Source organism: Fusarium poae, chromosome 1 (assembly GCF_019609905.1).
Source record: "Fusarium poae strain DAOMC 252244 chromosome 1, whole genome shotgun sequence".
In the NCBI taxonomy this organism is placed as follows: Eukaryota; Fungi; Ascomycota; class Sordariomycetes; order Hypocreales; family Nectriaceae; genus Fusarium; species Fusarium poae.
Window position 1 is genome coordinate 1,975,670 of NC_058399.1, and position 22,420 is coordinate 1,998,089.

The 22,420-nt window shown below is 49.9% G+C and overlaps 6 protein-coding genes across 6 annotated transcripts; 2 read left to right on the forward strand and 4 right to left on the reverse strand.

The window, feature by feature from the left end:
• Positions 1–1,629: 1,629 nt before the first annotated feature.
• Positions 1,630–13,747, forward strand: FPOAC1_000659 (uncharacterized protein; the record flags this gene model as incomplete). Its single annotated transcript, XM_044845270.1, has 5 exons — positions 1,630–1,677; positions 1,730–6,035; positions 6,069–13,211; positions 13,259–13,603; positions 13,653–13,747. 5 exons carry the CDS (start codon positions 1,630–1,632, stop codon positions 13,745–13,747), a joined length of 11,937 nt encoding a protein of 3,978 aa, XP_044711186.1.
• A 683-nt stretch (positions 13,748–14,430) lies between these two features.
• FPOAC1_000660 (uncharacterized protein) lies at positions 14,431–15,639 on the reverse strand (the record flags this gene model as incomplete). Its single annotated transcript, XM_044845271.1, has 5 exons — positions 14,431–14,526; positions 14,580–14,747; positions 14,933–15,295; positions 15,380–15,466; positions 15,634–15,639. The coding sequence occupies 5 exons, from the start codon at positions 15,637–15,639 to the stop codon at positions 14,431–14,433; spliced, it is 720 nt and encodes a 239-aa protein (XP_044711187.1).
• Positions 15,640–16,090: 451 nt separating this feature from the next.
• On the forward strand, positions 16,091–16,531 carry FPOAC1_000661 (uncharacterized protein; the record flags this gene model as incomplete). Its single annotated transcript, XM_044845272.1, has 1 exon — positions 16,091–16,531. The coding sequence occupies one exon, from the start codon at positions 16,091–16,093 to the stop codon at positions 16,529–16,531; it is 441 nt and encodes a 146-aa protein (XP_044711188.1).
• A 437-nt stretch (positions 16,532–16,968) lies between these two features.
• DPH1 (Diphthamide biosynthesis protein 1) lies at positions 16,969–18,416 on the reverse strand (the record flags this gene model as incomplete). The annotated part of the gene is made up of 2 exons (XM_044845273.1): positions 16,969–18,116; positions 18,176–18,416. 2 exons carry the CDS (start codon positions 18,414–18,416, stop codon positions 16,969–16,971), a joined length of 1,389 nt encoding a protein of 462 aa, XP_044711189.1.
• Positions 18,417–18,900: 484 nt separating this feature from the next.
• On the reverse strand, positions 18,901–20,763 carry VMA2 (Vacuolar ATP synthase subunit B; the record flags this gene model as incomplete). The annotated part of the gene is made up of 7 exons (XM_044845274.1): positions 18,901–19,708; positions 19,761–20,086; positions 20,136–20,297; positions 20,350–20,385; positions 20,439–20,458; positions 20,521–20,605; positions 20,665–20,763. 7 exons carry the CDS (start codon positions 20,761–20,763, stop codon positions 18,901–18,903), a joined length of 1,536 nt encoding a protein of 511 aa, XP_044711190.1.
• A 387-nt stretch (positions 20,764–21,150) lies between these two features.
• Positions 21,151–22,348, reverse strand: FPOAC1_000664 (uncharacterized protein; the record flags this gene model as incomplete). Its single annotated transcript, XM_044845275.1, has 2 exons — positions 21,151–22,026; positions 22,085–22,348. The coding sequence occupies 2 exons, from the start codon at positions 22,346–22,348 to the stop codon at positions 21,151–21,153; spliced, it is 1,140 nt and encodes a 379-aa protein (XP_044711191.1).
• Positions 22,349–22,420: the final 72 nt, after the last annotated feature.

The window sequence follows — 22,420 nt, forward strand, 5'->3', positions numbered from 1 at the left end:
TATGTAAGCCTACTAACTGGTAGTTTAATCCGAACGCGCTCGCGTCAAAACCAAGAGTGATCCGGCCTCAGGGTGTCAGAAGAATTGGCCGCTGGAAGCATAAGGAGCGAAATTAGTAGGTCAGCTTATGCTCTTTAGACTATAGCTCTTAGGCTGTTTATTTTTTGTATCCTAAGCCCCAGGAGGCCAACTTTTCTGCTACCCAGTAGTCTGGGTATCTTATAAGAAGACTGCGTATGTTTATTACATTAGTTGAGATATTTATGGCGGCTTGCTGACGATATAAGAAGAGATACAAGCTTAACAGTAATTCCCCAATAGTGCAACTGAAGAATAGTTGAGGTATTCATAAGTCGAAATGAAGATAAATCAAGTCGTAATTATTTGCCATTTGTTTCCATCGTATGTGTGCTGCTTACCCTGCAGTTTGCGGTTTTACGCTTACGGCTGTGCAACTGAGCATATGCTTGCCGACTGTTTGGTAAACAAAAAAAAGGTGAGTATTATGTTGAAGTTAGATTCATTCCCCATGATGAGTTATATGTAGCAAAGTTTCCCTGGTGGGTTGTTTAGGACCCAACCTAGGTAGGTATCTAATGAGTTTCCATTTTCAAGGTGTTCTGCTTCTGTTTGGGCGGCTTATGCCACTCCGCTACCCCACTTGTTATCAGAGAGGCAGCGGAAATAGATAAACATATCTAGTAGGTAGTTACCTATGTCCATCATGAGAAGATAGCCCATGCCGACAAGATATCGGTCTTGGTCTTACTAGTATTGATCTAAGACCAGTCGCTCATATCGATATAGCAACTGTGAATAACATTCTGCGCCATGAGCCTAAGTTAACAACTGCCCAATTATGCGCTGCTTCATCTGCTGCAGAAAAATATCATGATGAACAGGACTGATACATGCTGTAAGCTGAAAAGATTATCCGATCCTTAAACCCGGAATTTCTTTGTATTGTACCGTCGAAGGTTTGCCTGGAAGGTACCTCCACTTCTGTAGCTTCCGTCTTCCGGCACCTGGGCATTACGCAAAGGCCCACTTGTACCTCAACCTGACGATTTGCAAGATGCCTTTTCCCCATCCTGCACCTTCTCTCCGCATCTTCACCAAATACTCTTCTCTTCTCTTCATATTGACCCAAGATTTTCTTACCACCCACGCCAGCCGGTAAGAGAATAATCGGCTTCATCTTTGTAACTGACAGGGCACGATTTGGCCTCGGATAAAAGCTGTTCTCGGATCGACCTGCACTCGACCTTGGACTGCTTCCCAAGCTTCATCGACCTCCTTCGATATTTCTTTGCCGAACACGCGCGTGTGTCTACTTTTCAGCCATCACACCCCATATTTCCCTCACCGACCAAAACAACTACGTCATACCCTTTCTGGGTGAAAATTTCTTTCTGAGTTATCACAGAGCTGTTACGGCCAGAGCCCGCGAAGCTCCAACTTTCGAGAAGCTGATCACCACCACCGCTCAGTCGCGGATTGTTCACAACTGAAGCAGCATACCGAATAAATTCCCCGCGGGCAAAATATTCATTCAGCGGGTTGTTGGCCCGGCTGTAGTGGAGGGGGAGATTCCATAGTTTCCTGCGGCTCAGCCGCCTCACCTTCATCATGGGGAAGATAACCAAGCCTATGCAACAGAAGCACAAGGATACCTTGGTCAGTAGCGAACGCCGCACCCGGCGAATATAATACTGACACAATGTGATAGTCTCCTTGGCTAAAAGATTACGTTGAATCTACCGCAGCAGTACCTCTACCCCACTTACCAAAAGAGCTTGCTAGCTTTCCCTCGCGATGGCCCTTCGGACGTGGCGACCTGTACCACTGGATACCCCTTCTGAACCGATTTGATAGCATTCTTGAACATTTCTGCGCCACATACAAGCTGAACGAGGGTCCCCAAGCTCGCGATTTCGAGTGCGATGTGTTGCTCAACCAAGACAAAGAATCTACCTTCGGTAGCGAGAAGCAATGGTCAGCGAAGGAGTTGGCAGACTTGGGTTTCTCATCAGATGGAGACAGGCAACTAGTGGAAGTAGTGCTGCGCTTCACTCGCATGTTGTTAGAGCATTGCGGCAACCGGAGCATTTATGCCAGCAGCGCTCATCTGAACGACCTCCTTCACACCACGTCTTTGAGTGTCCTTATTGTCACACTCGAAGTTGGTTCAGAGTTAGCCCAGCGGTACCAAGCGTCCGTGAAACGCATAGCAAATCCTTCGAGACAGATCAGCACGGCGCTGCTTGCCAACCACTACAACATTGATCTTGACAGAGTCCAGCAGCTTGCCCTGCCCTTTGTCAAGACACCGATCATTAACCTGTCGGACCCTGTGCCATCAAACACACCTGGGTCAGCCAAAGGGAAAGACCGTGCGTCAGGAGGAAGTTCCAAGACGGCCAACTCTATGCACGCGAACGATCTAGTCGCTCTTGCGGCGTCGGATGACAAACGGTGGGTTGGTTGGGGCGATGTCAAGGTGATCTATTATCCTCAGACAACCCAGCAGGAGTCTATCAGCGGCGACGGTAGTCGCGCATCAGTGCCGTCTACGCCAACACCGCTTCGTCGCAGCTCCACGATGGCAACTCAGCATCAGACCCCCAAGAGTCGGAATAACTTGGAGGACTCATCTCCGCTTGGACCCCGGACACCCAGTAACAGCGAAGATTCGGCCTCGGCTGGATCCAAAGTCTTTGAATTACCACAGTCTGTTATTTCTTCAGCTTCTATCTATCGGTTGATGTCATCCGTTCCTGCGGACCTTCCCCCAGCTGCGAAGTATGAGGTTTTTCATAGGATCAGAACTTCCAAAGCCCTTATGGGCTCCAACGAGTCACGCCAACAATTATTGGCTGTACGCCTCCTGTCTATTAACAACCTCGCCTATATCCATAACGAAGCAAGCTTCTTGGAAAAAGTGCTCCGTCAAGACGCAGAAGAAACTCGCAGGTTTCAGCTTGTTTATCAGCTAGCCGAACTCATCCACCCTACAGCCCACGGAAACATCGATGTTCCGTTGTGGTTGCAAGCCGTTGCTCTTGCCTTGCTCGAGGCTATATCGAACTTCCAAGCCAGGTGTCAGGATGTCTTGTCTGCTCTGAATGCAAATGTCAACCACGGCATTTTACTTTATGTCATCAGAAAAGCGGTTGCTGGAATGAAGGAGGATGACGACAGCGATAAAGGCAACCAGGTCACTGAAATGGACGAATGGCGCAACAACCTGTTTTCTCTTACGCTTCACCTTTCCATGTCCACACGAGTGGGAAGCGAGATGGTGTCTGCAGGACTTATGGAAATTCTAGTCGAGATCTTGAACATTAGGTCAGCTGTCGCACAACGAAACCATTCCATGGTTCTTGCGTTTCTAGATGGCCTGATCTGGACCTACCAAAACGCCTTTACTGCCTTCTTCAATGCCAAGGGTCTCGATGCAGTATCTCAGTTGGTTGTGGATACTGTCCAGGAAGCGCAGACTTTGCATCAAGCAGGACAAGGTATTTCAAAGAGCCAGCAGTCGGGACAAGTGGATTACGAAATCCCGTACTACCAACAACAGACACTCAAATGGCTTCTCAAGTTTGTTCACCACATCATGTCCAACTCGTTCAGTTACGGCGGTAACTACGATCGCTTACTCCGTAATCTCGTTGATAAGTCGGATCTTCTCGGGAAGTTGCGGGACATCATCGAAGACAAGAAGACCTTTGGCTCTGTTGTCTGGACAAACTCTGTTACCATTCTTGGTGACTTTATTAACAACGATCCTACGAATTTCCCCGCCATCTCTGAGTCTGGCATGATCAAGACATACTTGGAAGCTGTCACCAACAGACCACTGCCAAGTGAAGTATTGACTGAGCAAAAATCATCAGACAAAGATGAAGATGACGAAAACAACTCTACAGGAAACACTGTAAGCTCTCTTGTTGCAAATGACACACGGCCACATCCTCCTACAGAGCAAGCACTTCGGCATTCGTCTCGTGGACCATTGGCAGCAGGGATCTTGCCGTCAACAGATGCCATTGCCATTGTTCCACAGGTCCTGAGCTCCATATCTCTCAATAATGCGGGCATGAACCTAGTGGTAGCTTCTCAGGCTTTTGATGGCTTCTTGGAAATCTTTGAGAGTCCTGCACATGTCCGATGTATGGAGCTTGATGGAGAACTTGCCCACAACGTCGGAGCGAGTTTCGACGAGCTTGCTCGCCACCACCCGGCCTTGCGACCAGCCATTGCAAACGCTGTAATTGACATGGTTGCCCGCGTGCGTTTCCTCGGGATTGAAAAAGCGAGAAATGATGGATGGGGCGCCCGCCTGTTGCTCATGGACTCCGAGGGCAAGACTGTAACTGTGGATGAGAGGGGAAAGGTGTCATCACCAAGCGCGTCTTCTGAGAAGACTCAGAGTCAAGACACATCTGGCGATGCAGATGTGAACATGTCTGATGCAGTGCCATCGAATGATGCGAACCCTGAATCCCGCAAGGATGAAGAGCCATCTTCGCCAGACCAATCAATTACGCCTTACATCTATGCCCTGGGATACTTCTTGACCGCTTACATGTCAAATCAAGGACTCAAGAACAGTTTTGTAGATGCTGGAGGTCTGGAGTTGTTGCTTGACATCTGCGAGTCTCCAAGTCTGCCCATCAATTTTGGCGACACCGTAGCCTCAAGGATTCTCAACCAAGTTATCTCTCAGATCGTGGATGGTTTCCCAGTCCGCGGTCTTCCTTCTATCATCAGGCGAGCTCAGTTGGCGATCGACACCTTGAAACCTCTCTCTGATAAAACAGATACCTTGCCTCCGTATTTCGCACCTTTCCTTGCGAATGACCTCAAACTGGCGCAGAACAACCAGGAACCTACAGCGGTTAAGAATGGCACCAAAATGATCAAGGCATTATTAAATGCGCAGACCTTTATCAAGATAATATCTGACTGCTTTTGTACAACAAGGTCCAATTCTCTGACATTCTATCCTGTCAATGTCTGGGATTACTACCTCAACCTGGTGAACTCTATTGGACCTCTCCTCCGTGGAGTCCTTACAGAGGAGGCAGGAGAGCTCAACGTCGTTCCCCAACACTGGTCGTTTAAGCGCCAACCATCCTCGGAGGGATCGCCCACAGCAATTGATTCTGATCACGATGTGGGAGACAGTACTTTGTTACCAGATATGCTGGGCAGTACAGAGGCGTTTCAACCGAAGGCGTCTTCGGATGAAACCAAGCTGAGCCGTCCTACAGAGGAGGAGCAGGCCAGTCCTCGCTACCAGAATTACGAGACGCTCCGACATCTTTTGCACCCTATGATCCCGACAACTTTCCCTCTTTTCCAAACACTCGGAAAGTCCTTACTTCCCCGCCGGGAGCGAGACCCTCGTGATAGTTATCAACGGCCACGTCACTTGGAGATTGCCAAGGCCCTTGCGAATGCAATTCTCAGCCAGCTGAGGCCATCAGTTGCCACTGTGGAACCCACTCACAAGGACTTCCATTTCTGGATCATCATGCTGCATACTATCAGTGAAATGGTGATTGATCAGCCCAATCATCGATCAAGCGATCGTTCAGGAGTGCATATCATCTTGCCCGTTCTCATCGCTTTTAAAGAAGAGGGCGGAATGGATGTTTTGAATTCAATGCTCAGGATATTTGCCGAAGCAGTTCGCAAAGGTCGGGGCGCCCCTGCGGATGGAGCTTCCGGATCCAAGGTCGCCGCCTTCGGGCTCAAGAAGGTCCTGGAATTGGTTCTAGTATTGGTTAATGGCAAGCCACTCATCGACTCCCAACAATCATTCAGCCTGTTGCCTCGCTCTGCAGACAGGTCTTCGCATCCCTGCCAGCAGCTTGTGGTAGAGTTCAGAGCCTCTGTTCTTCCCGAAATTACCAAGCTCTGGGATTCCGAGTTTGTGGAAAAAGTACCACATCAAACCGCGACGTGCTTGATTGACATCCTCAAGTTGATCGCTACTGCTGAACACGAGCCTTCAACATCAAGGGGTAGGCCGGTTTTCCAGCTGTTTAATTACACAGACGTTCGATTTGATTGGCGCTCTCATCTTGGTGCCATTGAGGAGTTGCGCACCAAAGGATATGAGACCAGCCTAATTCACGAAGCGATATTCCGAGCCAACGGAAGCGTGGCTGCTGCAGAGATGTATTGTTCAGCTCATCGAGCTGGTCTTGCCGGCGCACGCAACCCGATTCCACCTATGGACTCTGACACTTCTGCCTTGCATGCGATCCTGCTAGAAGCCGCAGGTGCCAACGATACAGAAGGCACAAACGCAGGCAGCAGCGCGGAAACAGACCGCATGTCCCTTGATGGGCCACCAGAAATTGCTATTCCAGACCTCACGGACAGATTCCTTGGCGAGGCACTGGGCGAAATCATTGATCCACCTCAAACTACAGATGACACTCGCGAATCCCAAAATGTCATGAATGAAACACCAGCGAATGTTTTGGAAGAACCTCACAAGAAGGAGAAGGAGCCTTCCTGGGCTGCTACACGAGAAGATGTTGATCAGTTTAGAGCTGAGCTGCGTGCAAACCTGATTGACAGGTGTCTTGATGTTGTTCGTGCTCATCCTGAAACCGCCATCGAGGTTTCCGAGCTCATTCGAATAACCATTAAGCAACAACCTAATGATAACGACGACGAGGTTGGCCAGACCCTAACTTTGGCACTGTCTTCACTGGCCCAGAACGAGGAGGAAGAAAAGCAACGTAATGGGAAGTGTATAGCCGCTTATGCCCATTTGCTAGCATTGCTCTTGCAGGACGAGCGCTTCTTTAGCAACAATGTGGCAAGCCTTGAGGATCATATCGACGAGTACATTGGCTTCTTGAAGGTTTCGCCTTCGACCTCAACTGAGGAGATGCCGCCTTGGATCCCTTACATCCTTCTTGTCATCGAGACGCTTCTTCGACATGACGAGCGCCCTGTTGCCGCACAGTGGAAAGCACCGAAATCCGAAGATGATGCCGTCTCAGAGCCCGTCATTCAATTGAGAACTCTGACTATTGGCGAGGAGCAGCGAGCTCACGTTTTGGAATTTGTGCTCGAAATGCTTCCCCGTATTGGAAAAGAAGAAACTCTCGCTGTTGCTGCGCTCCGAATTCTTGTTATCTTGACCCGTAATCGACGCCTCGCCAAGGTGGTAGGAGACAAGAAGAACCTGCAACGGCTGTTTCTTATGGCAAAACAATTGTCGGGTTCTGGCTCCGAGAGGTTCAAGCAAAGCAAGCTTACTGCCCACATCATGACTATTCTGCGGCACGTTGTCGAAGATGAAGAGATCATCAAACAGATCATGCGTGCTGAGATCAAGATCGGTTACCCCACTTTACACAGAACACAGCGTGGCCCTCCTGATGTCCAAAATTATCTCCGGCAGATGACGCCGATTGCTCTACGTGCTCCAGACCTCTTCGTCGAGGTCACGAACGAGATGCTCCGTTTTACAAGATGGACACCATCTTCGAATGACAGCTCTCGGACCCAGTCTCTTGTATTGAAGGATGAACCCACTGAAACGAGCACTGATAAGACCAACGACAATGTGGAGAACGGGTCAGAACAAGATATCAAACCGTCCACAGAGCTTGTAGATAAGGAAATGGTGGATGCACCAAAGCCACAAGAGAGCAAGAGGCCTGTTGTCGAAAATCCTGACGGTGTTATTCACTTCCTCCTCTGCGAGTTGCTCAACTATCGCGAGGTCGATGACAAGGAAGTGCCAGTGGTTGAGAAGGACTCCAAGCCTGATACTGTGTCTAACTCCGAAGACGCTTCTTCCTCTCCCAAAGATAACAATGCAACTGACGCAAAGGACAAGAAGCCAACGAAACCCGTTTTCAAGTCCGAGGAGCACCCTATATTTGTCTATCGTTGCTTCTTACTTAATTGTTTGGCTGAGCTTTTGCAAAGCTACAACAGAACCAAGATGGAGTTCATCAACTTCAAGCGAAATGCTCCGTTGACCACAAGCACGCCAATCAAACCTCGTTCATCAGTTCTTAACTACTTGATCTATGATTTACTCTGCCAGGGCAATTTAAGCGGAACAGCTGACAGCATTGCTGGCAAGAAGAAAGCTGCAACGTCGGCGCAGACTCAAAAGGTCTTGGTTGCACTCGTCTCCAAGACAACCGAGAAGGCAATTGACCGCGGAAAAGACAAGTTTGCATATGAGGACGAACCCGACCTCTTGTTTGCACGCAAATTTGTTCTTGATACTATGCTCAAGGCTTACGAAAGAGCACCCTTGTCTGATGAACCCTTAGAAACAAGATACTCGCGCATGCAGTGTCTGGCCGAGCTCATGAACCACATGGTTGGCGAGAAAGATAAGGATCATGCAGGTCCCGGGAGGGCTGACAACGTGCTGGCTCGATCACATGCCCAGCTACGGAGACTCATGTATGAGAAGGGCTATCTCGAAAAACTGACATCATCCATCGCCGAGATCAACCTCAATTACCCAGGCGTCAAACGTGCCATCAAGTACATCCTACGCGTGCTACGGGTTCTCACCGAGACGGCTAAAGAGCTGAGTCATTCAAACATCCTCCTACCTTCAGATTCTCTATCCGACACGGCCGATGACGATCTCGGTTCCACCTCTTCGCTCTCCGACCTTGACGACCGCGAAGAGACTCCTGATCTGTATCGTAACTCTGCACTTGGAATGCTGGAGCCTCGTGGCGAAGACGATGAGTCTGATGACGACCAAGAGGATGACGATGATGAGGATATGTATGGGGATGAATATGACGACGAGATGGAATACGGAGATGATGACATCTCTGACGAAGAAAATATCAGTGATGATGACGAGGAACTCGGTGATATGGGCCAAATCGAAGGTCTTCATGGCGAACCAGGCGTCGTTGAAGTTATAATGGACGAAGACGATGACGATGACGACAGTGATGAAGAAATCGACGACGAAGATGAAGTGGAGTCCGCGGATATGGAGGATGTGGAAGATCAGGTGGAAATTGTCGACGAAGACGGAAATCCTCTCGATGACGATGGCAACTCGGATTGGGAGAGCGCCAGCCACGACGATGACGATGAAGACCAGGAGGAGGACGACCTGGAATATGATGGACATGTTCACGAAGAGCATATGCACATGCCAGGAGATATTCTCGATGGCATGGCTCGTGCCATCATGGGAGAAGGCGACATTTACGATCCTGATACGATGGCGGAAGATCACTATCTCGACGAGGGCCATGATGAGGATGAGGACGAGGACGAGGAGGACGAGATGGAAGAGGAATATTTCTACGACGAGGAATATGCTATGGATGATCAACCTCAGCTAATGCCAGCTCTCGGCTGGGACGGCCTCGCAGGCGAGGATGATGAACGGCGACAAATGTTCACGATGGATACCAGTCACCGCCGGCGCCTCCTTTCTTCACGAAATGACGGTCGCGGCGCTTTCCCGCCAAGTTTCATTGTTGGTAACCGTGAAATGGCTGGGGATTTCCGGAACTTCTTTTCACGCAACCACCAGACCAGGCCTCAAAATAATGCTGATGATGGCACTAACCCACTTCTGAGACGTGGTGACCAGAACCGGGATAGTCCTCAGCGCCCTGGACCTCACCAATCCTTCGGCTTGCGAGTTCCTGAAGCCATTTTCGGTCCAGGTGGTCGCAACCCAGACGGACCCATGGGCTTCTTGAGTGAGATAATGGAGTTCCTTCCAATTATGGGACGACATGGACAGCATGCGTTCCACCTCCAAATCACTGGCCCCACCAGCAATCGCGAGTCCAGAGAACTTGGACCTATTCGGGCCTCTCGCACTGATCAAAGACGTGAAGGTCTAGCCCAGGATCCATCCCAAGCTGTTTCTTTTGTTATCGAAGGCACAATGGACCGTTACCAAGAAGAGGCTAGGATGATCTTCGGCGCTAACACTACGACAGAAGCATCTAAACTTCTGAATATCATTATGGCCAAACTAACGCCTGCCGCGATGGAATTAGAGAGGAAGTTGAAGGCCGAAGAGGCAGAACAACAAAAGCGTGAAGAAGAAGAACGGAGGAAGCGCGAGGAGGAGCAACGTCAAGCGCGTGAGGCAAGGGAAGCTGAAGAAAAGGCAGAGAGAGAGAAGCAAGAGGCCGAAGCGCGTGAGGCCGCTGAACGCGCAGCGTCTGAAGCTGCCGCTGTGAGCCAAGCCGTTCCCGCTCCCGCTCAGGCTGAAGGCGCTGAGGGCGCAATGGAAGGCGTTGAGCCAACTGAACAAAGGGACGCAGATCGTCCTGGTCCTGCCACGCAGAGCGATGGCCCTCGTGTTATGACCACGATTAGAGGCGAAGAAGTCGACGTCACCGAACTAGGTATCGACCCTGATTACATTGCAGCTCTGCCCGAGGAGTTCCGCGAGGAGGTCATCGCTCAGGCAATCAGCACGCGCAGGTCTGAGGCCCGGGAGGAGACAAATGGCAATTCGACTGAGGCCTTCCAGGAGTTTCTGGATGCTCTTCCCGAAGAGTTGCGCATGGAGATTGCTCAGCAGGAGCGTCAGGAACAGCGTCGCCGTGCCCGCGAAGAAAGCAACCGTCAAGCCTCTGCTGGTGCTGGTCAAGCCGTCGTTCCAGAGATGGACACTGCCAGTATCCTTCTGACATTCCCTCCCGAGCTTAGACAGCAGGTTTTGATGGATCAAGGGGAAGAACTGATGGATCAGCTTACGCCCGCAATGGCAGCTGAGGCCCGAGCTCTGGCGCAGCAGCATAATGCCCACCCGGCTGTTGTTGGTCGTAGCCCTCCTGCTGTTAACTCAGCCCGTCAGACTGGACCACCAGTACCTCCCGAAGGGACAAAGGTACAGCGTCGCACGGTAGTTCAGATGCTCGATAAGGCTGGGGTCGCCACGCTGCTACGTCTGATGTTTATCACCCAGCAGGGTTCAATTCGAAACCATCTGTTCAACGTATTCGCCGACGTATGCGAGAACAAGCAGACCCGCCTCGAGGTGATCAGTACTCTCCTCCAGATTTTGCAAGACGGCAGCACAGATATGGGTGCTGTAGAGCGCAGCTTCGGTCAACTGTCTCTGAAAGCACGAAGACCCAAGGACAAGGGTCAGGAGTCTGAACAGAAAACCCCTCAGCCTCTCAAGAGAAGTCTGACTGGTCTAACTGCTGGCAATAATACACAGACAAACTCTGAAACCTCGCCTCTTCTGATTGTCCAACAATGTCTGGATCTGTTGGTGGAGCTGTCTGCTAAGAATCCTCATATTCAATGGCTTTTCCTGACAGAACACGAGGCCGTCGGCTCTAATCTGAAGCGATCCTTGAGCCGCAAAGGCAAGGGAAAGGATTCGAAGTCGCACAAATACGCGATCAACTCGTTGCTATCGCTGCTGGACCGTGATTTAGTTATGGAAAGCTCTGTTGTCATGACTCATTTGGCTGATCTTCTAAACCGAGTGACGCTGCCTCTTCAAAATCTGGAGCGGCGCCGCAAGGAGGCTGAGGATGAACTAAAAGCCATTGATAGCAAGCCAGAAGAGCCTGTTGCAGCAGAAAACCCTGCTGGACAGCCCTCAGGTACGGAGCCAACGGAGGCAAGCACTGCTGAAGAACTCAACACTGCCAAAGAGGAGGGCAAAGAAAATATTCCTGCCGATGACGCCGAAAAGAGACAAGCGAAGAGAGATTCAATCCAAAAGAAACTCCGACAACTTCAGCCGCCTGTGGTTCCTGCCCAGAACTTGACCTTAGCTGTGAGAATTTTTGTAGCTCGAGAGTGCAGCTCCAAGACTTTCCAGAACACTATCTCGACGATCAAAAACCTTTCAGCCATCCCAGGGGCCAAGGCAACGTTCGGACAGGAGCTTGTTCACCAGGCTAGGCTCTTGAGTGAGAATATCGTGGCTGATCTAGATGATCTTTTGCCCCATATCGAAAAGGCATCTTCAGGCACTGAGATTCAAGGCGTGGCTCTTGCCAAATTCTCACCAGGGGCATCCGAGCAAAATAAGCTTCTTCGCGTTTTGACCGCCCTGGATCATCTCTTTGACACCAAGAAGAAAGCCGACGAGGCCGAGTCCAACAAGAACAAGGACGAAAGACACGATCTAGTCACATCGCTTTATCACAACTCAACATTCTCTGCGATGTGGGATAAGCTGAGCGCTTGTCTTAGTGCTATTCGTCAACGAGAAAATATGCTCAACGTGGCAACCATTTTATTGCCATTAATCGAGTCTCTAATGGTTGTTTGCAAGAACACCACTACGAACGATGACCCCCAGCAGAAAGATATGGTCTTGTCAAGCCCACCACCCGAGTCTCGTACGGCTAGCCTCTTCTTTAGCTTTACCGAGGACCACCGCCGCATTCTCAATGAGCTTGTTAGGAGCAATCCCAAGCTCATGTCAGGAACGTTTGCCTTGCTCGTCAAGAATCCCAAGGTACTGGAGTTTGATAACAAGCGCAACTACTTCAACCGCAGTGTTCACTCACGATCCGGTAACAGCCAGAGCCGGCCAGCATATCCCGCCTTACAACTATCTGTCCGCCGCGAGCATGTTTTCCATGACTCTTTCAAGCACTTGTACTTCAAATCAGGCGATGAGATGAAGTTCGGCAAGCTCAACATCCGATTCCATGGAGAGGAAGGTGTCGATGCCGGTGGTGTCACTCGCGAGTGGTTCCAGGTACTTTCACGACAAATGTTTGACCCCAATTACGTGCTTTTCACGCCTGTATCCTCAGATCGAACTACCTTCCACCCCAACAAACTTAGCGGCATCAACGATGAGCATTTATTGTTCTTTAAGTTCATTGGCCGCATTATCGGCAAGGCATTGTACGAAGGTCGCGTCCTTGACTGCTACTTTAGTCGTGCTCTGTACAAGCGAATCCTGGGCAAATCTGTTTCGGTCAAGGATATGGAGTCCTTCGACCCTGACTATTACAAGTCTCTGTGCTGGATGCTTAACAACGACATCACAGACATCATCACCGAGACCTTCTCAGTCGAGGATGATGAGTTTGGCGTTACCAATGTTGTAGACCTCATCCCTAACGGCCGAGAAATTGCAGTCACTGAAGAGAACAAGCACGATTATGTTCGTCTGGTGGTTGAGCACAAGCTATTGTCCTCGGTTAAGGAGCAAATGGCGCATTTCCTTCAAGGTAAGCAAAACACGCACGGTGTATACACTAGTTGCTAACATTCTTAGGCTTCCACGACATCATCCCAGCGGAACTGATCTCTATCTTTAACGAACAAGAGCTAGAGCTCTTGATTTCCGGGCTGCCGGATATTGATATTGATGATTGGAAGAGCAACACGGAGTATCACAACTACACACCATCATCGCAGCAAATCCAGTGGTTCTGGCGAGCTCTAAGATCCTTCGACAAAGAAGAACGTGCGAAAATGCTGCAATTCGTCACCGGAACCAGCAAGGTTCCCCTCAACGGCTTCAAAGAGCTTGAGGGTATGAACGGTGTCAACCGATTCAATATCCATCGCGATTATGGCAACAAAAACCGACTACCCTCTTCGCACACCTGTTTCAATCGTGAGTACATCTTTGGAACACTATAAATTGGGTCGCTAACATGAATTAGAACTTGACCTTCCTGAGTATGAGAGCTACGATCACCTGCGCTCTCAAATTATGAAGGCTATCACAGCAGGAAGCGAATACTTCGGCTTCGCGTAATTTCGTCAATTTATGCATTGTAGGCGTGTTGGAGGATGGAACTAGACGGGGCGAGGAATGAAAAGAGATATTGGTGATTGATCATGTTTTGGGGATTGTTTTCATTAGCATTGGCGGCACACCGCTCCATGATGCTTCTGATCCCGAGCCATTCATTGTAGCATCGTTTGCTAAGGCAGAGGGTCTGGGAGAAGTGCAGGTCTCCCCTGGCTGCTTGCTTTTACAAGACGGATTGCTTACAGAAGTGGGGTTAGGCAGGAATGTATGTTATATCATCACACATCACAGGCCTTTTACAATTATAGAAATAATGAATAGTGCTTTCATTAACTGGACTCTTTTTTACTCTCGAGACTCATGATTAATGTATGACCTTTGCCATTGTATACTGCTTATTTACCAATAAGAATTATTCTAAGTTCGACAGAAACGGGGTTCACAAGCAGGTAAGGAAAGCAATCAGGGTGCTAGACGAAAAATTGAATGGTATCAAGACAAAGGAACATGCGCGTGTCTGGCGTGTGGCACGAGTGCATCAATGCATGTTCTTATTTTTCCCGAAATGCCTCTAATACAGTCGTGATTGGCTCAAATCGAGCCCTATAGAGAATCCTCACTCCCATTGCATGCAAACCACAAGACCAAGGTATGATTCCCCTTTTTTTCATTAAAACGCCGGAACCTTACTTGCGCATAGAGCTGGCACGTCGCTTGCGGGCATCGGCCTTGTTGGCCTTGGCCTCGGCAACACGCTTGGCCAGGATCTGGGCATACTCGTTCTGAAATGTCTGTCAGCGGATTGTAGATAAATTATGATTCCAGGATAACTTACGGCCTCGTCCTTGACCTTCTCGGCCTGTCGTCGCTTGAGAGCGGCACGGTGGCGCTTGTGCTGGAGACGCTGGGGGGTGACGAGTCGCTGGATGCGAGGAGCCTTGGTGTAAGGGGACTTACCCTCACCCTTGGGCTGAACCTCTCGTCGGATAACGTACTTGCGGACCTAGTTTCATGAGAATTAGTTTTCTACGTTTGGGTAATAGTATTTAAAGCTCGCGACCACTTGTCCTGTGCCTTCTTGGCAGAAGGTAGGACAAGAGGTCCTCTCACACTCTACCCGGACTGCCAGCTTTGACACTGCAGCTCTGGGTAGGCGATGAGCGAGTATGGGCGTAGGGAGAGACATACATCGTCATCCTTGGTGAGGCCGAAGAACTTGCGGATCTTGGTGGCACGCTTGGGACCAAGGCGCTTGGGGTGGACGACATCAGTCAGACCGGGGATATCGGCATCACCCTGCTTGACGATGCTGAGAGCAAGGACGGAAAGATCCATGGCGACGATGCAGCCACGGACGGACTTTCTCTTGCGCTCACCAGCACGGCGGGGGCGGTAGCAAGAGTGACCCTCGGAGAGGAGGAGGCGGACACGGGTAGGGTGCATGACACCCTGCTTCATGGGGAAACCCTGCTTGTCGTTTCCACCAGTGATGCGGAAGATGTAGCCCTTGAACTCATCGCCGATGGAGTCACCGGGAACCTCAGCGCCCATCTATCAGACAAGTAGTTAGCATTATTGGTCGAAGGCGATCGGAGTATTTCGACGGTAAGGTCGTGGATGGAGGGTTCGACGTACGCGCTTGTCCATGAAGACACGGACCTTGCGCTCATCCTCAATGTCGATGAGCTTCTGGCTGCCATTGGCAGGGTAGCTGATGTTCAACTGTTTGAAAAAATTGTCAGCCGGATGTTTACTTTCGTGATGTGAAATTCGACCAAGCAGGATAGGAGCACAAGGAGGCCAGGCGGCGAAGAAACAATTCCGTTCCAAATTGCAGGCTGACACTCCTCGAAGACTCGCATAGTTGATCACATTCAGTCTCGTCGTACCTTCATATTGCCAGTTGTGATGGTGGTCGAGGTTACTTGACCTGGCTGCTGCGAAGTTAGTGGAGGATGATGAGGTTGTAAATTTCACAGCGAATTCGAGAAAATGGGAAAGTGCGCCTCGCTAGGGCTCCCCACGGCTGAAATTCGTTGCCAATCAAAGCACCTTTTGAACTTGTCGGGTAAAAGAATTGCCTTTCTCCGTTTTTCTGCCCCGCTTGGGGTTACAGAGACCTCAAAATCGTTGAACTCCACACTGTGCCAAACGCCGGAATTTACAATGAGTTCGTACGTGGTGCTGGCCTCGGTACGTACTTGCATGACTTCTGGGCCTGTGGAGAGAGAGTTCCATGATATCTGAGATGAATGAACACTCATGACAGTTCTCTCATAAGACGTTCAGGTTGTTCCATTAAGATCAACAGAAAACCACCCATAAATATCCCATATTCCTGCACCAATGTCTTCGGCCAAGCTATATCCTCCCACCAAAGATTCTACGGTATCTAGTCCATTACCGCAACTCTTACAGACACCTTCAGGCCTTGCTCTTCTAGAGCTACAAGGAACTCTCAACTTACCCCAAAACTCCGATGGCGAAGCTCTCGGTGGTGTCGATGTTGGAAGACTCGACTTCCCCGATTATGTCCCGGGTGCGGAGGGTTCAGCATGGATGAAGCAGGTCCATCTCTACGTTGGTCAACATCAACGTCTGACTGGTGAAGTCAAGAAGCTGCCTAAAGCAATGGCCGTGATACGAAAAAGGGAAAACAAGAAAATAATCGGCTCCGGGGGAGAGTCAGAAGAGCAGGGCGAGAACTTTGAGGTGGTTGAGATTGTCAAGTACAAGCTTATGTTCGCCAATCGACCTGAACCTGTTGGAACCGCCAATGCACCATGAATATTAGCAGAGTTCTCGAAACTTACTCGATTCGCCTATCCACTCCGGTTGGGTTTGAAATACAAGCTCTCGCAATACAAGCGATTGTTAGGTCAATGTACCGTTATAAAAGCCATATGACCCCAGGAAACTTGATTGGAGGAAGTCGTTCCTGGACATCTCTTGTGGCACTTGACTATAACGAAGACCTATCTTTTTAACATTCGTTGGTCCGAAGATACAGCTCTGCTCCGGAAAAAGCAACGTACCATGGCATCATGTCCCTGCAACAGCGAAAGAGCACAACTCTGTTATGAGGCCAACCAAGTTGGTCGTTTGAGAAGAGAGCTACGATAGGGGTCTTACAACCGCCCATAACATAGGCATAATCATATAACAATAAACCCTTCAAAGATTCAAATTGGAAAATCGTGTCTCGTTTCTTGTATTGGTGATATCTATGAGGCAATCTGCAAAGGCCTCGTCCTGCCCAACCCATCCTTTCCATAATAATCCATGGGATACACACCATCCCCCCAATCTTGTTTCTCTCCTAGCGCTACCAACGCCTCGTAAGGTGTCAGTAACGGCCTCGGGAAAGCGTATCCCCAATCAATGCTCAAACGTGGGCAAGCCACCTGCACCCAGCATTCGACATCCGACATGAGCGCGAGCTTGCCTGGGAAGATCTCGCTCAGCAAAAGATGCACTATGGGGATACCCCGAGCCTTGAGTTCCTTCTCGATGAGGCCCAGCGTGTGTGGGTTGCCCTGACGACCCAGGGCACCAAGAATCAAGCCCCATTTACGCGCTGTGCGAGCACTCTGAATGGCGGTTCGTCGAAGAGACTGCATCTCCTCGTGGCCGTAGGTCTCACGAGTCAGCTTGCGGGAATAGGGATCGTATCGGTATGCTGGGATAGTAGGGTTGTGGATCATGATACTCTCAAGGTGGAAACGACCATCACCAAGGTATAAGATCAGATCAATCTTGTCATCTTCCGTAAGACGAGGGGATGTACAGCCCAGAATCTCACCTTTACTCAGAGGGGCAATCTGCGGAACAAGCACACGGAAACCACCCCGTTCGAGACTGCTCCTGACGCCATGAATAGTGGCATTGAACTGGATGGTTCCGACAACGGCAATGGTCTTGCCACTAGCAAAGTTGCGTTCCAAAGATGCTAGAAGATGCGTCGCATCGATGCTGATATCGACAAAGACGTAGAGTGTCTTGATGGTAGTCACATCGACAGGGATGAGACAGCTGTGAGCATAGTGCACCAGCAAGTCGCAGCCAAGGGCCCTCGCAGTATAATCATCGATACAGCATGCACCGTAGGTCACATCTCCCATGATCAGAGTCTCAATACCCGGGCAGAACTGTGTCAGGATGTCGGAGATGGTAGTAGCAAAAAGAAGAAGACCTTCGGGCATCTGGAGCGCAACTCTCTTGGAGCCTGAAGTCTGGATACGATGAATGGTCTTTGGAATCTCAAAGTTGTAGTTGGCGGGTAGCAGAGCAATAGCAGCCTTTAGATCAGGATTTTCGAGAATCTCCTTGGGAACTTGATTCAATAGTCTGGGCGCTCTTCGAGGTTTGGCAGCTATACAGCATGAGCATATCTTCACTTTCTGGCTTTGGATTTTTATCATTTTCACGTACTTGCGACAGCGCCACTCGCACCTGCGGCCCCCGATGATCCATTCTTTGCAGCAACCTCATTAGCGATTCTTTTCCCTATGAATCTCTTCTTGGGCTGCTTCAGCGGCGTGGCCCCGTTCTGTGCTTGTGCTGCTGACTCTGTCTCATTTTCAATGGCGGGGGATGGGCTGGCCTGAGCGAGCTGGGCCTCTTCGATATCGGCTGCTGTGCCAAGATCGGTCTGTCGTCTGTCTTCCTCCATTTTGGGTCGACAGAAATGGTTTTTATGAAAAAGCCCAGATTCTATCTCGACTGTTTATTCTCGTATTACGTTTGCCCAGTAATTAATTACCAACCTTTAAAAAAGTTGGGCGGCGTTGGGGGGCAATGTGCGTAGCTTGAATTTTCAACACTGTAGTTCCACTTTTAGACATGATTGATTTTATCATTGGTCCTTTTACTGCCTAGAGAAGCCATGACAGCCAAATGCAGCCACTCATCATGATAACTCACTCATTCGTTTCCACTACTCGTCATGATAGGCAAACCACGTCAGGTACAAGGTTGGTTGAATTGCATTAGCTCGCCTCCCTGTCTTTACCCACGTGCCTACTCTTTCTCCGATCTACAGCTTCCTTTCAAAGACAGCATGAAAACAATCCACTTAAAAACAAGTTGCTCTGTCTGCTCTTCCATCTTGCGCGCGCTCATTATACTATCTATCAAAATGCTGACAAGTCGTCCCCTCATGCGTCGATCAGGTTCTCTTCTGTCTGCTGCTGGCCGCGGGCCTCGGTGTCTGCTCGGGCCTTGCCCTTGGACTTGGACTCCTTGGCGGCTCGCTGGTAGAACTCGTTGAGAACCTTGGCGGGGATACGATTGAGAAGCTCCTTGGGGTAGATACGGAGCAGGCTCCATGCAAGGTCGAGGGACTCGTAAATGGATCGAGACTCGTACTGGCCCTGGCTAATGAACTGGCGCTCGAACTTCTCCAGGAACTCGAGGGATAGCTTGTCTTCGGCAGACAAGGCCTCCTCACCGACGACAGCCTTCATGGCTGCGGCGTCACGACCGATAGCGTACTTGGCGTACAGCTGGTTGGAAACATCACCGTGATCCTTTCGGGTCATACCCTCACCAATAGCAGACTTCATCAGACGAGACAGCGAAGGCAGCACGTTGATGGGTGGGTAGATACCACGGTTGTCGAGAGCTCGGTCAATGAAAACCTGACCCTCAGTAATGTAACCTGTCAAATCGGGAATGGGGTGAGTAATATCGTCGTTGGGCATGGTCAGAATAGGAATCTGAGTAATGGAACCGTTTCGACCCTCGACACGACCGGCTCGTTCGTAGATGGTGGACAAATCAGTGTACATGTAACCGGGATAACCACGTCGACCTGGTACTTCTTCTCGAGCGGCTGAAACTTCTCGAAGGGCATCACAGTAAGCGGAAAGATCAGTAAGAATGACCAGAACGTGCTTCTCGAGCTGATAAGCGTAGTATTCGGCAGTGGTAAGAGCGAGACGAGGAGTAATGATACGCTCGATACTAAACAGGATGTCAGTTGTTAAGACAGACAATGATTTGGCCTATTACTTACGTAGGATCGTTGGCAAGGTTAAGGAAGAGAGTAGTGCGCTCCAGACTGCCGTTCTCCTCAAAATCGCGGGTGAAGAAGCGGGCGGTTTCCAAGTTAACACCCATGGCACCGAAAACGATGGAGAAGTTCTCCTCGTGGCCATCATGAACACCCTTGTTGGTGATGCCCTGCTTCTGGACGAGACCAGCCTGTCGACAAATCTGGGCGGCGATTTCGTTGTGAGGCAGACCAGAGGCGGAGAAAATAGGAATCTTCTGTCCTCGGGCAATCGAGTTCATGGTGTCGATAGCAGAAATACCGGTCGAGATCATCTCTTCGGGATATTCCTGGTTCATTGTTAGATTGTCTCATGGAAGCGTTTGGCAGAAGCCTTACTCGAGAGTAGGGGTTGATGGGAGAACCATTGATGTCGAGGTAGTCCTCGGCCAACACCTTTGGACCCTTATCAATAGCTCGACCAGATCCATCAAAAATACGACCAAGCATGTCCTCGGACACACCAATCTTCAAGCTCTCGCCGGTGAACTTGACTTTGGTCTATGGTTGCCTTAGCTCAATGTCCGCCAATATAAATCGCGATACCGCCTACCTTCTTGACATCAATACCGGAAGTACCCTCGAAGACCTAGATAGTTCGTCAACCTCCATATTACTTCGCATCGTATTCATTCAAAGTACCTGAACGACAGCTCGGTCACCTGTGTTTCTATGTCAGCATATTCCGCGTCATTACTTGCACTGGGATAGTAGCTGTACTAACCTCGAGCTTCCAGGACTTGACCTGAGCGCTCAGTTCCATCGGGAAGGGTGAGCGTCACAATCTCATTGTATCGCGGGAATTTGACCTATTGTTGTCAGCTCAAACTGGCCGAGGCGACTGGAGTTTGGGGGAATGACGACGTACGTTGTCGAGGATGACGAGGGGACCGTTGACTCCGCCGACGGTGTTGTATCGAATTCTGGGTATGACCGAGTACGAGGACGACTCGCGAGGATCCGCCATGATGGGCGAAATGTCGGTAAATAGGCGGGAAAGGTTGAGGCGAAATGGGCGAAGGAGGACACGATACAGGAGCCGATCGCGAAGCTTGGATGGAGTTGGGAAATGGCCCAAGAGGTTGGAGGAGGTTGAGCTTGCTTCACCAGAGTGGGGACTCTCTACCTTAGTCTAGCTGCGCCAGCCCAAAGGCGACGCACGGCCGATAAACCCACCTCCACATACAAGCAACAGTGACATCACATGACATGCGAGTATAACCTTGGAGTGATTATTGGGTTGTTAAACGACAATATAGGTTTCTTAGATATGTTAAATGAGTTTACAAGCTTGAATCATCGTCAAGTGCTTTCAAAAGAACGCTAGACCCCAAGTATGCAGTTATCAAGCTTGCTAATTGCCCTGGGTTTTAGCCTTGATAGCTTCCCTAGCTGCGTTTTCTATAGCTCGGGTTCGAGCTCCCAGAACTGCCTTGCCAACTGTGCTTCCATTCTCCTTACCGAGCTCCTTTGTGATCCACGCTCCAATGTCAGACATGGCATCCAGGTTGATACCGGTACTCATACCTAGAGTCTCCATGAAATAAACCATGTTCTCGGTTGAGACATTGCCAGTCGCACCAGGGCTGTAAGGGCAACCACCCAGACCACCAACACTGCTATCAAACGTTCGAATACCGTGTTCCAGGGAAACGGCAGTGTTCACTAAAGCTTGGCCGTAGGTGTCGTGGAAGTGCATGGCAATATCTTCTGTTCGGATGCCTGCCGCCGACATACACTGAAGGAGAGTTGCCGTTCGAGGGGCTGTACCCATGCCTGTAGTGTCACCAAGAGAGATCTCATCGGCTCCCGCCTCCAGAAGGTCTGTAGCGATCTCTGCGACCCGATGGGGGTCGACTTCAAATCCTTCAAAAGGGCATCCCAGAACTACAGAAATATAGGCTCGAACACGAAGGCCTAGGCCCTTGGAATCTCGAATCACCTCCTTGAAACGCTCTAGCGAAGTCTTGATATCACAATTGAGATTCTTCTGTGTGAAGCTCTCAGTAGCAGCAGCAAACACTGCGACCTCAACGCTTGGCTTTGTCACCTCTTCCTCTGCAGTTGCTGGGTTCAGTTGCGTTGCAAACTTGCCGGTGTTGGCATCGAGGATGTCCGCGGCAGACTGAAATCCCTTATTGTTCGGGGCAAGAAAAGAGTATGAGATTGGGCCGGGAGACGAAATCTTTCCGTCGAGGATATGCTGAAGGATTTCGCTTGAATTGTTCATCTACAGTGCGACAGCTGTCAGCATATCGTGGCATCAATGCTGCAATAGCTAAACTTACCTGAGGAACCCATTTCGGAGCCACAAAAGAACCAGCCTCAATAGTAGAAACTCCTGTTCGAGCTAACCGCTCGATAAGTTCAATCTTTGTTTCCAGGGGAATTGACATCTTCTCATTCTGCAGTCCATCTCGAGGACCAACCTCCACCAGCTTAACACGGTTATCATGCGAGATGCCGCTGCTGGCTGTCGCAAAGCCTCTGTGCCAACGGATTTGCTGTGAGCGTCGGCATGCTCTGCACACACTGGATCGCAAGAGACTCATGACTCTGATTCTTGTTGTTTTTGATGCAATGTTCGTGGAATTCGATCGACACCGGTTCAAGAGGATAAAATG